General features: G+C 47.5%; 1 protein-coding gene across 1 annotated transcript; it reads right to left on the minus strand.

Annotated features, from left to right (window-relative positions):
- Positions 1-14,999, minus strand: LOC120036117 (NACHT, LRR and PYD domains-containing protein 3-like). Its single transcript, XM_038982593.1, has 8 exons — positions 14,881-14,999; positions 10,378-10,544; positions 8,487-10,287; positions 4,991-5,164; positions 1,854-2,027; positions 1,394-1,567; positions 688-734; positions 1-551 (listed from the first exon to the last, which is right to left on the minus strand). Exons 1-8 carry the CDS (start codon positions 14,997-14,999, stop codon positions 1-3), a joined length of 3,207 nt encoding a protein of 1,068 aa, XP_038838521.1.
- Between the last annotated feature and the right edge of the window lie 979 nt (positions 15,000-15,978).

Consider the following 15,978-nt stretch of genomic DNA (forward strand, 5'->3'; position numbering starts at 1 on the left):
TCACCTCTGAATGTGTTGGTCATCTATCTGACACAGGGTCACTGAGGAGGAGGAGTAAACCCCAAATCCAGGATAGAGGGGTTCAGTGAATGTGGTGTGTTCTGTGTAAAGGTGTGTCAGTGTACCAGAGGACACACTATAGAAGGACAAAGTACCAGCTGGCCAGTCCAGATACACTCCAACTCTGTTAGAAACAGGACCAGAGATGGATCTGCTAACTCCAGCATGGATAAATTCATAAGCACTATCATAGCAGTATAAACACCAGGACTTCCTATTGAGTCCAATCCAACTGTCATCCTCCCTTCCCTTCCTCTTCATTCCTTTGTACACCACGCCAATGTCAGCTTTGTCACCATCCCTCTCCACCTCCCAGTAATAACGACATCCAGAAATGACTTCACCGCAGACAACTTGGCAATGACATTCAAATCTGTCTGGATGGTCTTCATAATGCTGCTTCTTCAACACCCGTGTCACCTTCCTGTTCCCCTCAGACAGTATCAGGTTTGGGTGTGCTGTATTTGGGTCCAGGGTGAGATGACAGGCATCTGTAGACAAAAGGAGAGTTTAAACAAACCACATCTTCACATAAAACGTTGTTTTGTAGGAAAATAACAAGTATTGATTAGTTACTATGTTACTATAGTTCTGAATATGCAGTTAATTAGGATTGAAGAGACTTACATTTCCTCAGCCCTGATTTCAGCCTGCACTCTCCACCATGATCCACACTGTAGGAGAAACAGGTTATTGACTGACAAAGACCTAATAAAGCAGTCAACATTTAAACCATATTGTTGTGTTCTGGTGCACTATCCAAGTTCATTACTAGAGACATACAGGTATTCTATCCTACCTACTGCATACAGAACAGAGTACAATTCATTACTAGAGACATACAGGTATTCTATCCTACCTACTGCATACAGAACGGAGTACAATTCATTACTAGAGACATACAGGTATTCTATCCAACCTACTGCATACAGAACGGAGAACAATTCCAACAGGATATCAGAGATGCAGAAGAAGAGACATACAGGTATTCTATACTACCTACTGTATACAGAACGGAGTACTATTCATTACTAGAGACATGCAGGTATTCTATCCTACCTACTGCATACAGAACGAAGTACAATTGATTACTAGAGACATACAGGTATTCTATCCTACCTACTGCATACAGAACAGAGTACAATTCCAACAGGATATCAGAGATGCAGAAGAAGAGTATTCATGTGGTGATGATGTATGCTGTGTTGGAGTGCTCAGCCTGCTGGGTAAACTTCCCCTTAATTCTACCATCATGTCCTCCTGTTACTGACCCTACTACACTACATATGACACAACCGCTGCTCACACTATTAGGACATCTATTCTGACTTACTTCAGCTTCATCAGTTTATATGTGGGATCCACCAGAGCAGCTGAAAGCAGTCCCCCTGCAGAGTCTCCTGGGTGATTGTAGCTCAGGTCCAGCTCTTTCAGGTGGGAGGGGTTTGACCTCAGAGCTGAAGACAGAGCAGCACAGCCCTCCTCTGTGACCAGACAGCCAGACAGCCTACAGAGAGACACACAACAGCTGTCTAGGTTGATGTACTGGTGTCAATCATCTTGTAGGACACCAATACATTTGTCCATGACACAAACATTGTCATGAAACATCAGATTTTCAGAGTATTTATTTTACTAAGCTCAGTACAGCTTCTACCCCAAGACATAAGTTGATGACTGCTGAACAATTCATCAAATGTCCATCTGGACTATTTACAGTCTGGATCCTCCAGTCCAGCAGACAGCAGTGTAACTCAGCTCAGTACCGACCTGACTGAAACAGCTGTACTTACCCCAGTGTGTGTAGTTTACAGTCTGGATCCTCCAGTCCAGCAGACAGCAGTGTAACTCCTGAGTCCTGCAGGTCATTGTCTCTCAGCTCCAGTTGTTTCAGTTGTGAGTTGGGTGAACTCAGGACTGAGGCCAGATCTGAACAGCAACCCTCTGTCAGACCACACTGACCTAGACTAGAGGGTAGAAGAGCACATGATTAACACATTTTCATACAGTTCTTGTTGTGTCAACATTTTATTTTATTGTTATTATTAAATGTTCATGTTGTTGCCCTTCATATTATGACCTAGGTTGGGGTTGTTTGGGATGAGGGGTGGGAGGAGGGGTTGTTTGGGATGAGGGGTGGGAGGAGGGGGTTGTTTGGGATGAGGGGCGGGATGAGGGGTTGTTTGGGATGAGGGGCGGGATGAGGGGTTGTTTGGGATGAGGGGCGGGACGAGGGGTTGATTGGGATGAGGGTGGGAGGAGGGGTTGTTTGGGATGAGGGGCGGGATGAGGGGTTGATTGGGATGAGGGTGGGAGGAGGGCTTGTTTGGGATTAGGGTGGGAAGAGGGCTTGTTTGGGATGAGGGGCGGGAGGAGGGCTTGTTTGGGATGAGGGGCGGGAGGAGGGGTTGTTTGGGATGAGGGGTGGGACGAGGGGTTGTTTGGGATGAGGGGCGGGACGAGGGGTTGTTTGGGATGAGGGGCGGGACGAGGGGTTGTTTGGGATGAGGGGCGGGACGAGGGGTTGTTTGGGATGAGGGGCGGGACGAGGGGTTGTTTGGGATGAGGGGCGGGAGGAGGGGTTGTTTGGGATGAGGGGTGGGAGGAGGGGTTGTTTGGGATGAGGGGTGGGAGGAGGGGTTGTTTGGGATGAGGGGCGGGATGAGGGGTTGTTTGGGATGAGGGGCGGGATGAGGGGTTGTTTGGGATGAGGGGCGGGACGAGGGGTTGATTGGGATGAGGGTGGGAGGAGGGGTTGTTTGGGATGAGGGGCTGGATGAGGGGTTGATTGGGATGAGGGTGGGAGGAGGGCTTGTTTGGGATTAGGGTGGGAAGAGGGCTTGTTTGGGATGAGGGGCGGGAGGAGGGCTTGTTTGGGATGAGGGGCGGGAGGAGGGGTTGTTTGGGATGAGGGTGGGAGGAGGGCTTGTTTGGGATGAGGGTGGGAGGAGGGGTTGTTTGGGATGAGGGGTGGGAGGAGGGTTGTTTGGGATGAGGGGCGGGACGAGGGGTTGTTTGGGATGAGGGGCGGGACGAGGGGTTGTTTGGGATGAGGGTAGGAGGAGGGCTTGTTTGGGATGAGGGTGGGAAGAGGGGTTGTTTGGGATGAGGGTGGGAGGAGGGGTTGTTTGGGATGAGGGGCGGGATGAGGGGTTGATTGGGATGAGGGTGGGAGGAGGGCTTGTTTGGGATTAGGGTGGGAGGAGGGCTTGTTTGGGATGAGGGGCGGGAGGAGGGGTTGTTTGGGATGAGGGTGGGAGGAGGGCTTGTTTGGGATGAGGGGCGGGAGGAGGGCTTGTTTGGGATGAGGGGCGGGAGGAGGGGTTGTTTGGGATGAGGGTGGGAGGAGGGGTTGTTTGGGATGAGGGGTGGGAGGAGGGCTTGTTTGGGATGAGGGGTGGGAGGAGGGGTTGTTTGGGATGAGGGGTGGGACGAGAGGTTGTTTGGGATGAGGGGTGGGAGGAGGGGTTGTTTGGGATGAGGGGCGGGACGAGGGGTTGTTTGGGATGAGGGGCGGGACGAGGGGTTGTTTGGGATGAAGGGCGGGAGGAGGGCTTGTTTGGGATTAGGGTGGGAAGAGGGCTTGTTTGGGATGAGGGGCGGGAGGAGGTCTTGTTTGGGATGAGGGTGGGAGAAGGGGTTTTTTGGGATGAGGGACGGGAGGAGGGGTTGTTTGGGATGAGGGGCGGGAGGAGGGCTTGTTTGGGATGAGGGTGGGAGGAGGGGTTGTTTGGGATGAGGGGTGGGAGGAGGGGTTGTTTGGGATGAGGGGCGGGACGAGGGGTTGTTTGGGATGAGGGGCGGGACGAGGGGTTGTTTGGGATGAGGGGCGGGAGGAGGGCTTGTTTGGGATGAGGGTAGGAGGAGGGCTTGTTTGGGATGAGGGTGAGTGGAGGGCTTGTTTGGGATGAGGGTAGGAGGAGGGCTTGTTTGGGATGAGGGTGAGTGGAGGGGTTGTTTGAGATGAGGGGCGGGACGAGGGCTTGTTTGGGATGAGGGTGGGAGGAGGGGTTGTTTGGGATGAGGGGCGGGACGAGGGGTTGTTTGGGATGAGGGCGGGACGAGGAGTTGTTTGGGATGAGGGGCGGGACGAGGGGTTGTTTGGGATGAGGGGCGGGACGAGGGGTTGTTTGGGATGAGGGGCGGGAGGACGGGTTGTTTGGGATGAGGGTGGGAGGAGGGGTTGTTTGGGATGAGGGGCGGGAACAGGGGTTGTTTGGGATGAGGGGCGGGACGAGGGGTTGTTTGGGATGAGGGGCGGGACGAGGGGTTGTTTGGGACGAGGGGCGGGACGAGGGGTTGTTTGGGACGAGGGGCGGGATGAGGGGTTGTTTGCGACGAGGGGCGGGACGAGGGGTTGTTTGGGACGAGGGGCGGGACGAGGGGTTGTTTAGGATGAGGGGTTGGAGGAGGGGTTGTTTAGGATGAGGGGCGGGAGGAGGGGTTGTTTAGGATGAGGGGCGGGACGAGGGGTTGTTTAAATATTTTATTTCTCAATGATTTTACTGTTGTTGAAGTGAGTCAATAAAAACAATTGTTCACATAAAACACACACATAATAACTCATACTGAAGAAATGTAACTGTCTGCATGTAAGAGAACCATTAAAGAACCATTTTTAGTTCCAGGTAAAACCCTGTTTGTAACAGGCATTATGCTTCAGCATGGAACCAGAAAGAGTTCTACCTGGAACCAGAAAGAGTTCTACCTGGAGCAAGAAAGAGTTCTACCTGGAACCTGAAAGAGTTCTACCTGGATCCAGAAAGAGTTCTACCTGGATCCAGAAAGAGTTCTACCTGGAACCAGAAAGAGTTCTACCTGGAGCCAGAAAGTTCTACCTGGAACCCAAAAGTGGTTCTCCTATGGGAACAACTGAATAACCCTTTTGGAACCCTTTTGTCTATGAGTGTACTGAAGAAAGTTAACTCACACAAGTGTCTCTATGTTGCAGAGTGGACTGGTTAGTCTAACATAGAGCTGCTTCACTCCTCTGTCTCCCAGGTCATTGTAGCTGAGGTCCAGTTCTCTCAGGGGGGAGTTTGGTGTCTGCAGAGCTGAGGCCAGAGTCTCACAGGATTCATATGTGAGTTTACAGCAAGCTAGTCTGAAGAGAGGATATATTGTGATACACTGTTAAATATGCAAAGCTTTAAGAATAATGAGATACATTAAGACATTAACAAAAGGACACATGATTTACCAATGTTAAAAACATACTATCTCACTCAAGATATTTAACCTTAACCTATATTTATCACATTTGATGTATGTTTCTGCATATTTACCAAGATGTTCAAATAATGTTAAAAACCTAATAACACAAAGTAGCTACAAATATATAAACAATATGAAGACAGGTGTCACGCCCTGGCCTTAGTATTCTTTATTTTCTTAATTATTTTAGTTAGGTCAGGGTGTTTGTATAGCTTCACGGTCGTCTGTTTTGTTGGTTTGTTTTGTTTTTTCCTTCTTTAAATAAAAAGAAGATGTACTTTCCACGCGCTGCGCCTTGGTCCTCTCTCAGTCCCTTTGACGATCGTGACAGAATTCCCCACCAATGCGGGATCAAGCAGCGTGAAAAGCGGCAACAGGAGCAGCGCAAGGAGGAATGGAAATGGGAGCATAATATGGACTACACTACGTGGGAGGAGATCGACAGGTGGGCGATCGACCCAGGGCGAGTGCCGGAGCCAGCCTGGGATTCTCTGGCGCAGTGTGAGGAGGGATACCGGCGAATGGAGGCAGCACGACGACGCGGTAGGAAGCCTGTGAGTCAGCCCAAAAAAATTATTGGGGGGGGCTTAGAGGTAGTGGGCCGAGGGCAGGTAGGAGACCTGCGCCCACTTCCCAGGCTAACCGTGGAGAGCGGGAGTACGGGCGAACACCGTGTTACGCAGTAGAGCGCACGGTGTCTCCTGTATGTGTTCATAGCCCGGTGCGGGTTATTCCACCTCCCCGCACGGGTAGGGCGACGGGGAGCATTCAACCAGGTAAGGTTGGGCAGGTTCGGTGCTCAAGGGAACCAGTACGCCTGCACGGTCCGGTATTTCCGGCGCCACCTCCCCGCCCCAGTCCAGTTCCACCAGTGCCTACACCACGCACCAGGCTTCCAGTGTGTCTCCAGAGCCCTGTTCCTCCTCCACGCACTCGTTCTATGGTGCGTGTCTCCAGCCCGGTACCACCAATTCCGGCACCACGCACCAAGCCTCCTGTGCGTCTCCAGAGTCCTGTGCATCCTGTTGCTGCTCCCCGCATTAGCCCTGAGATGCGTGTCCCCAGCCCGGTACCACCAGTTCCGGCACCACGCACTAGGCCTAATGTGCATCCCCAGGGTCCAGTATGCCCTGTTCCTTCTCCCCGCACTAGCCTGAAGGTGCGTGTCCTTAGCCCGGTGCCTCCAGTTCCGGCACCACAGACCAGGCCTACAGTGCGCCTATTCCGGCCAGAGCCATCCGTCTGCCCAGTGCCATCTGAGCCATCCGTCTCCCCAGCGCCATCTGAGCCATCCGTCTCCCCAGCGCCATCTGAGCCATCCGTCTCCCCAGTGCCGTCTGAGCCATCCGTCTCCCCAGTGCCGTCTGAGCCATCCGTCTGTCCCGAGCCATTAGAGCCGCCCGTCTGTCCCGAGCCGTCAGCGCTCAGTCAGGAGCCGCTAGAGCCATTCGTCAGTCAGGATCTGCCAGAGCCGCCAACCAGACAGGATCTGCCAGAGCCGCCAACCAGACAGGATCTCCCAGAGCCGCCAACCAGACAGGATCTGCCAGAGCCGCCAACCAGCCATGAGCAGCCAGATCCGTCAGCCAGCCATGAGCAGCCAGATCCGTCAGCCAGCCATGAGCAGCCAGATCCGTCAGCCAGCCATGAGCAGCCAGATCCGTCAGCCAGCCATGAGCAGCCAGATCCGTCAGCCAGCCATGAGCAGCCAGATCCGTCAGCCAGCCATGAGCCGTCCAGCCAGGATCCGCCAGAGCCGTCCAGCCAAGATCCGCCAGAGCAGTCATCCAGCCAGGATCCGTCCCTCAGTCCGGAGCTGCCGTCCCTCAGTCCGGAGCTGCCCCTTATCCTGGTGCTGCCCCTTATCCTGGTGCTGCCCCTTATCCCGGTGCTGCCCCTTATCCCGGTGCTGCCCCTTATCCCGGTGCTGCCCCTTAGTCCGGTGCTGCCCCTTAGTCCGGTGCTGCCCCTTAGTCCGGTGCTGCCCCTTAGTCCGGTGCTGCCCCTTAGTCCGGTGCTGCCCCTTAGTCCGGTGCTGCCCCTTAGTCCGGTGCTGCCCCTTAGTCCGGTGCTGCCCCTTAATCCAGTGGGGTTAATGTGGAGGGTGGCCATTTGGAGGAGGCTACGTAAGCGGGTAGTGACTATGGTGGGGTGGGGACCACGACCAATGCCGGAGCCGCCGCCGTGGACGGACGCCCACCCAGACCCTCCCCTAGACTATGTGCTGGTGCGCCCGGAGTTCGCACCTTAAGGGGGGGGTTATGTCACGCCCTGGCCTTAGTATTCTTTGTTTTCTTAATTATTTTAGTTAGGTCAGGGTGTGACATCGGGATGTATGTGTTTTTTGTAGTGTCTAGGGTGGTTGTAAGGTTTAGGGGGTTTATTAGAGTAGTTGGGTTTATGTTTAGTATAGAAGTCTAGCTGTGTCTATGGTTGAGTGTAGGTATCTAGGAAAGTCTATGGTTGCCTGAATTGGGTCTCAATTAGAGACAGCTGGTTATTGTTGTCTCTGATTGGGAGCCATATTTAAGGCAACCATAGGCTTTAGCCGTTTGTGGGGAATTGTCTATGTCGAAGTGTTTTATGTCAGCACTTATGTTTGTATAGCTTCACGGTCGTCTGTTTTGTTGGTTTGTTTTGTTTTTTCCTTCTTTAAATAAAAATATGTACTTTCCAAGCGCTGCGCCTTGGTCCTCTCTCAGTCCCTTTGACGATCGTGACAACAGGGGTGGCAGGTAGCCTGGTGGTTTGAGTGTTGGGCCAGTAACCGACAGGTTGGTGGCTCGAATCGCCGAGCTGACAAGGTAAAAATCTGTCGTTCTGCCCCTGAACAAGGCAGTTAACCCACTGTTCCTCGGTAGGCCGACATTGTAAATAAGAATTTGTTCTTAACTGACTTGCCTCGTTACATAAAGGTTAAATTAAAAAAACACAGTGGATACTGAAGATATTTAACTTACACTAGTGTCTGTATGTTGCAGAGTGGACTGGTTAGTCCAAGCAGCTCCACTCCTCTGTCTTCCAGGTCATTGTAGCTGAGGTCCAGTTCTCTCAGGGGGGAGTTTGGTGTCTGCAGAGCTGAGGCCAGAGTCTCACAGGATTTATATGTGAGCTTACAGTGATCCAGTCTGGAGAGAGGAGATAATCTGTTAGATATACAAATCCTTCATTATGATGATACTGTAAAAATCAACTCAAATAACAGAACTTACAGTGCTCTCTTGCAGGTTTTCACTACTGGCAGCAACTTCTGATAACCTTTCTCTGATGTGTTGTATGTCTTCAGGTCAAACTCCTCCAGCACCTCCTCTGACATCAGTAACAGGTAGACCAGGGCTGAACATTGGTCAGGTTTTAGCTCTGTTTCTGAAAGAGTTCCTGATCGCATGGAGGTCTGCATCTCTTCAACTAGAGAATTGTCACCAAGTTCATTCAGACAGTGGAACAAGTTGATGACCCTTTCTGGTGAGGATTCGTACTTGATCTTGTCTGAAAGGTACCTGACTGTTCTCTTAACTGTTTCCTCATTGGTCTGTGTTGTACTTCCTGTCTGTGTCAGAAGGCCTCGTACGAGATTCTGATTGGACTCCAGTGAGAGACCCAGAAGGAAGCGGAGGAACAGGTCCAGGTGTCCATTCTCACTCTTCAAGGCCTGGTCCACTGCGCTCCTGTGTAAGTCAGACAACTGGATTGACTCCTTCTCTTCATCATCACTAGTGGGGGAGAAAACATTTTCCTTCTTGTCCAGACATGATTCTAAAGCATGCACTGCTGCTAGAAACTCCTGAATGCTCAGATGCACAAAGCTGTAGACCTTCTCTTGGTACAGCCCAGATTCTTCTTTAAAGATCTCTGTACACAATGCTGAGTACTCGGATGCCTCTGTCACATCAAGGCCACACTCTCTCAGGTCCTCCTCATAGAAGATCAGGTTGCCCTTCTGCAGCTGTTGGAAAGCCAGCTTTGCCAGTTTCAGGATCATATCTTTGTCTGCCTGAGACAGTTCCTTTGGGTTTGTCTCTGTGGCTTTGTTGTACTTCTTGTTCTTCACAATGATTTGGATGAGAATGAAATGTGAGTACATGTGGGTCAGAGTTGTGGGGAGATCATCCTTCTCTGCCTCTTTCAGCATCATCTCAAGGACAGTGGCTGATATCCAACAGAATATTGGAATGTGGCACATGATGTGGAGGCTCCTTGAGTCCTCTATGTGTTTGATGATTTCATTGGACAGATTCTGATCTGTGATCTTCTTCCTGAAGTATTCCTCCTTCTGTGGATCATTGAACCCTCGTACCTCTATCACCTGGTCAACGCACTCAGGAGGGATCTTATTGGCTGCTGCAGGTCGTGTGGTTATCCAGAGGAGAGCAGAGGGAAGCAGATTCCCCTTGATGAGGTTTGTCAGTAGCACGGCCACTGAGGTTGGCTTCGTGACATCACAGCACTTCTCAATGTTTATGAAGTCTAGAGGAAGTCGACACTCATCCAGACCATCAAAAATGAAAACAGTTTTGGTTTCACCATCTTCAATGCTGTCAATCTCTTTCAGCTCTGAGAAGTAGTGGGAAAGAAGTTGCATCAGACTGTATTGGTCCTTTTTCAGGTTCAGATCACGGAAAGGAAGAGGAAACATGAAATGAACGTCCTGATTTGCTTTTCCCTCTGCCCAGTCAAGGAGGAACTTCTGCACAGAGACTGTTTTTCCAATGCCAGCGATTCCTTTTGTCAGCACAGTTCTGATAGGTTTGTCTTGTCCAGGTAAAGGCTTGAAGATGTCGTTGCATTTGATTGGTGTCTCTTGTGTGGTTTGTTTCTTGGATGCCATCTCTATCTGTCTAACCTCATGTTCATTATTGAGCCCTCCACTTCCACCCTCTGTGATGTAGAGCTTTGTGTAGATGTCGTTTAACAGACTTTGGTTTCCATGGTGTCCAATTCCTTCAGATATGTGTTGATACTTGTGTTTCAGTTTAGCCTTAATGTCTTGCTGGACTGTCAGCAGAGTTTGACCTGTAGGAAAACAATGAGAGTTTGAACTCTTAAGTTCATGTGTGTGTGTGTGAACCCTACTTTGTAATATTGTATGAAACACAGTCTTACTTCTTCTGTCCAGAAGGTTGTGTGTGATCTTTAATGCATCCTCACTGTCCAAACTCTCCACTTCCTTATTGTCATCTGGTAATGGTTCCTGGCTGAAAGCAGTTGTCTGATCACTCTTCATTGATAGCAGGCTGGTTGTAGGGGATTCTGCTCTGGGCTTCTGGACACTGAACAAAACAGGGAGACAGATCACCTCATCAATACCTCATCAATACCTCATCTACATCATTTTAACAACTGTATAGTGGAACCTTCTACTGTATAAGTCCTGATGTTTCTTTACAAAGCTCAAACAGAAATTTGCATCCTATAGCACAAACTCCAAAATGTTCTGGGACACTCTAAAGTCCATGGAGAATTAGAGCACCTCCTCCCAGCTGCCCACTGCACTGAGGATAGGAAACACTGTCACCACCGATAAATCCACGATAATCGAGAATTTCAATAAGCATTTTTCTACGGCTGGCTATGCTTTCCACCTGGCTACCCCTACCCCGGTCAACAGCACTGCACCCTCCACAGCAACTTGCCCAAGCCTCCCCATTTCTCCTTCACCTAAATCCAGATAGCTAATGTTCTGAAAGATCTGCAAAATCTGGACCCCTACAAATCAGCTGGGCTAGACAATCTGGACCATCGCTTTCCAAAAATTTCAGCCGCAATTGATGCAACCTATATTACTACCCTGTTCAACCTCTCTTTCGTATTGTCTGAGATCCCCAAAGATTTGAAAGCTGCCGCGGTCATCCTCCTCTTCAAAGGGGGAGACACGCTAGACCCAAACTGCTACAGACCTATATCCATCCTACCCTGCCTTTCTAAGGTCTTCGAAAGCCAAGTTAACAAACAGATCACCGACCATTTCGAATCCCACCGTACCTTCTCCGCTATGCAATCTGGTATCCGAGCTGGTCATGGGTGCACCTCAGCCACGCTCAAGGTCCTAAACGATATCATAACCGCCATCGATAAAAGACAATACTGTGCAGCCGTATTCATCGACCTGGCCGAGGCTTTCGACTCTGTCAATCACCGCATTCTTATCGGCAGACTCAACAGCCTTTGTTTCTCAAATGACTTCCTCGCCTGGTTCACCAACTACTTCTCAGACTGAGTTCAGTGTGTCAAATCAGAGGGCCTGTTGTCCGGACCTCTGGCAGTCTCTATGGGGGTGCCACAAGGTTCAAATTTAGGGCCGACTCTTTTCTCTGTGTACATCAATGATGTCACTCTTGCTGCTGGTCCTTCCGTGGCCTCCAACTGCTCTTAAATGCAAGTCAAACTAAATGCATGCTCTTTAACCGATCGCTGCCCACACCTGCCCGCCCATCTAGCATCACTACTCTGGACAGTTCTGACTTAGAATATGTGGACAACTACAAATACCTAGGTGTCTGGTTAAACTATAAACTCTCCTTCCAGACTAACATTAACTTAATTAATAACATTAATATTTATGTTTATATTATGTTTATATATTTATTTAATTAATGTTTCATTAATAACATTAAGTATCTCCAATCCAAAATTAAATCTAGAATCGGCTTCCTATTTCACAACAAAGCATCCTTCACTCATGCTGCCAAACATACCCGCGTAAAACTGACTATCCTACCGATCCTTGACTTCGGTGATGTCATTTACAAAATAGCCTCCAACACTCTACTCAGCAATTTGGATTCAGTCTATCATAGTGCCATGTGTTTTGTCACCAAAGCTCCATATACTACCCACCACTGCGACCTGTATGCTCTCGTTGGCTGGCCCTCGCTTCAGATTCGTCGCCAAACCCACTGGCTCCAGGTCATCTATTAGTCTTTGCTAGGTAAAGCCCCGCCTTATCTCAGCTCACTGGTCACCATAGCAGCACCCACCCGTAGCACTCGCTCCAGCAGGTATATTTCGCTGGTCACCCTCAAAGCCAACTCCTCATTTGGCCGCCTTTCCTTCCATTTCTCTGCTGCCAATGACTGGAACGAATTGCAAAAATCACTGAAGCTGGAGACTCATATATCCCTCATTAACCTTAAGCATCAGCTGTCAGAGCAGCTTACAGATCACTGCACCTGTACACAGCCCATCTGTAAATAGCTCACCCGACTACCTCATCCCCATAATGTTATTTATTTATTTTGCTCTTTTGCACCCCAGTATCTCTACTTGTACATTTATCTTCTACACGTCCATCACTCCAGTGTTTAATTGCTAAATTTGTCACGTTCCTGACCTGTTTTCTGTTAGTTTTGTATGTGTTAGTTGGTCAGGACGTGAGTTTGGGTGGGCAGTCTATGTTTTCTGTTTCTATGTTGGTTTAAAGGGTGACCTGATATGGCTCTCAATTAGAGGCAGGTGGTTTTCATTTCCTCTGATTGAGAGTCATATTAAGGTAGGTGTTTTCACACTTGTTTGTGGGTGGTTGTCTCCTGTGTCTGTGTTATGTTACGCCACATGGGACTGTTTCGGTTTTGTTTGTTCGGTTTATGTAGTCTGTTCCTGTTTTCATGCGTTCTTCGTTATACGTAAGTTCTTATGTTCAGGTGCGTCTACGTCGTTTGTTGTTTTGTAGTTTATCAAGTATAGTTCGTTTTGTGTCTTGTTTAACTTCTTATGGCTGCAACTGGCAGCACTGAGTAACCTGGAAAGAGGTGGCCATTTCAAACGGCCTCCTACTCAATTCTTGCTCGTACAATATGCATATTATCGTTACTATTGGATAGAAAACACTCTCTAGTTTCTAAAACAGTTCTAATTATTTCTCTAAGTGAAACAGAACTCTTTTTACAGCCCAATTTCCTATCCGGAAGTGAGATTTCCAAAATCGAGGTCTCTCTTCAAAAGCTTGTCTATAAAAGGGCATGTCACTTATGACTGTAGAAACACGCCATACGCCTTCCCCTGGGTGTCATGCGGAAGTGAGAGCAGAAATGAGGTGATTATCTCGTTCAGGGATTGAATACAACCTCTTTGATTGAGAGGACCGCCATTTATTTATTTTTGGGAGGCGCGATTTGGACCTGGTGTCGCCTCCTGGAAAACCGTCGTTATTGATGAATATGATCTCTGGCTTCGATTTTATTCGATACATGTCACAATATCATCCTAAAGTATGTTTTTTCAATATAGTTTAATTATATTATTTAAATTTTTTCGGGACTTTAGACGTGATGCGTTGGAGGAATTTCTTCATGAAGGAGAGGTTAGCGCCGCACGGCCAGTGTGCTTGCCAATTCAAGAGGGAAATAGTTCTTTCTGGACCCAAACAAAGACACTTCTGAACAAAGGACCCCTTGTACAACATTCTGATGGAAGATCAACAAAGATAAGGACCCAATTTGGGATGCTATTTCATAAATCTGTCGAGCTATGCTATCGCTACCGATTACTTGGAATCAATGCTGTTGTGTGTTAGCCATTGCAGTAAGCTAATATAACGATATATTGTGTTTTCGCTGTAAAACACTTCAAAAATCGGAAATATTGTCTGTATTCACAAGATCTTTGTCTTTCATTTTGCTATACACCATATATTTTTCTGAAATGTTTTATGATGAGTAATTAGGTATTTGACGTTGGTGTCTGTATTTACTCTGGCTACTCCCGTGCTATTTCTGACTGTAGCTATGATGGTAGCATCAATGTAAAACTGATTTATAGCTCAAATATGCACATTTTTCGAACAAAATATAGATTTATTGTGTAACATGTTATAGGACTGTCATCTGAGGAAGTTGTTTGTTTGGTTGGATCTTGGTTAGTTAGGTTGGCTTTGTGCATGCTACCTGTGCTGTGAAAAATGTCTGTCCTCTTTTGTATTTGGTGGTGAACTAACATAAATATACGTGGTGTTTTTGCTGTAAAACATTTTAAAAATCGGACACGTTGGCTGGATTAACAAGATGTTTATCTTTCAAATGCTGTATTGGACTTGTTAATGTAAATATTTTTAAAAAATAGCTTTTGAATTTCGCGCCCTGCACTTGAGCTGGATGTTGTCATAAGTGTACCGGTGTCGGGCTTGCAGCCCAAACAGGATTTATATAAATAATATGTCATCACACAACGCTGCATTTTGGTTCAATCCCTGCTCCTCCTCTTCGGATGAAGAGGAGGAGGAAAGCCGTTACAAATTGTAATTATTTCGCCACTATGGCCTATTTATTGCCTTACCTCCCTAATCTTACTTCATTTGCACACACTGTATATAGACTTTGCTATTATGGTTATTGATTGTACGTTTGTTTATTCCATGTGTAACTCTGTGTTGTCGTTTGTGTTGAACTGCTTTGCTTTATCTTGGCCAGGTCGCAGTTGTAAATGAGAACTTGTTCTCAACTGGCCTACCTGGTTAAATAAAGGTGAAATCTTTTTATTTTTTTATTTAAGCTACAGTCTGCAATTGGTAAATCAATTTTTGGCCTTTTGAATTAATGATCTAGACCATTTGATGTAATTTGGTAACACTTTTCTCTTTAAATAACTATATTTACAATTGATCTCTCTTACCTCTTAGAACTGGTGTCTTGAGGAAGACTCTTTTTAGAGGCTGTGGCCCCCTCCTCTTGGTCGGAATACTTGCTTTTAGAGGCAGTGCCTCTCTCCTCGTGCTGCCCAGACAGACTCATTTTAGAGGCAGTGGTCCCCTCCTCTCTCTCCCCAGAGAGACTAATTTCAGAGGCAGTGGTCTCCTCCTCTCTCTCTCCAGAGATACTCATTTTAGATGTAAGTCACAGCTCACTCAGCTACAATATGAAATAAGAGATAAACAGTCAATATTTCTGAACATTGTTGCAAGTACCATTAACAATGACAAGACTTTTACTGTCCATGGTCACAGAGTTCTCACAACGACGTCACCTGCACCTGAAATTACCTTGATAACTGCATTTGTCAGTTAACCTTTCACGAGCCTCTACCCCGGGTCCGGGATCACCCCCCACCCCCCCCACACACTGATTAGCATAGCTAGCATAGCTTCACAAGTAGATAGTAGCATCTAAATATCATTAAATCACAAGTCCAAGACACCAGATGAAAGATACAGATCTTGTGAATAAAGCCACCATTTCAGATTTTTAAAATGTTTTACAGGGAAGACAAAATATGTAAATCTATTAGCTAAACACGTTAGCAAAATACACCACTATTCTAACTCCATCAGTTTCTTACTCCTTCAGGTGCTATCACCAATTCGGCTCAACTAAGATATTGATAGCCAATAACCTATAAAAAAAACCATCAGATGACAGTCTGATAACATATTCATGGTATAGGATAGTTTTTGTTAGAAAAAAGTGCATATTTCAGGTAGAAATCACAGTTTACAATTGCACCGACCATCACAAATCGACTAGAATTACTAGATAGAGCAACGTGTATGACCAATTTACTCATCATAAAACATTTCATAAAAATAGACAAAGCATAGCAATGGAAAGACCCAGTTCTTGTGATTTCAGACCATATTTCAGATTTTCTAAGCGTTTTTCAGCGAAAACACAATAAATCGATAAGTTAGCATACCACATGTGCAAACGTTACCAGAGCATCGATTCCAGCCAAAGAGCGCTATAACGTAATCACCGCCAAAATATATTAATTTTT

The sequence above is a fragment of the Salvelinus namaycush genome, unplaced genomic scaffold (assembly GCF_016432855.1).
Source record: "Salvelinus namaycush isolate Seneca unplaced genomic scaffold, SaNama_1.0 Scaffold121, whole genome shotgun sequence".
Taxonomy (NCBI): domain Eukaryota; kingdom Metazoa; phylum Chordata; class Actinopteri; order Salmoniformes; family Salmonidae; genus Salvelinus; species Salvelinus namaycush.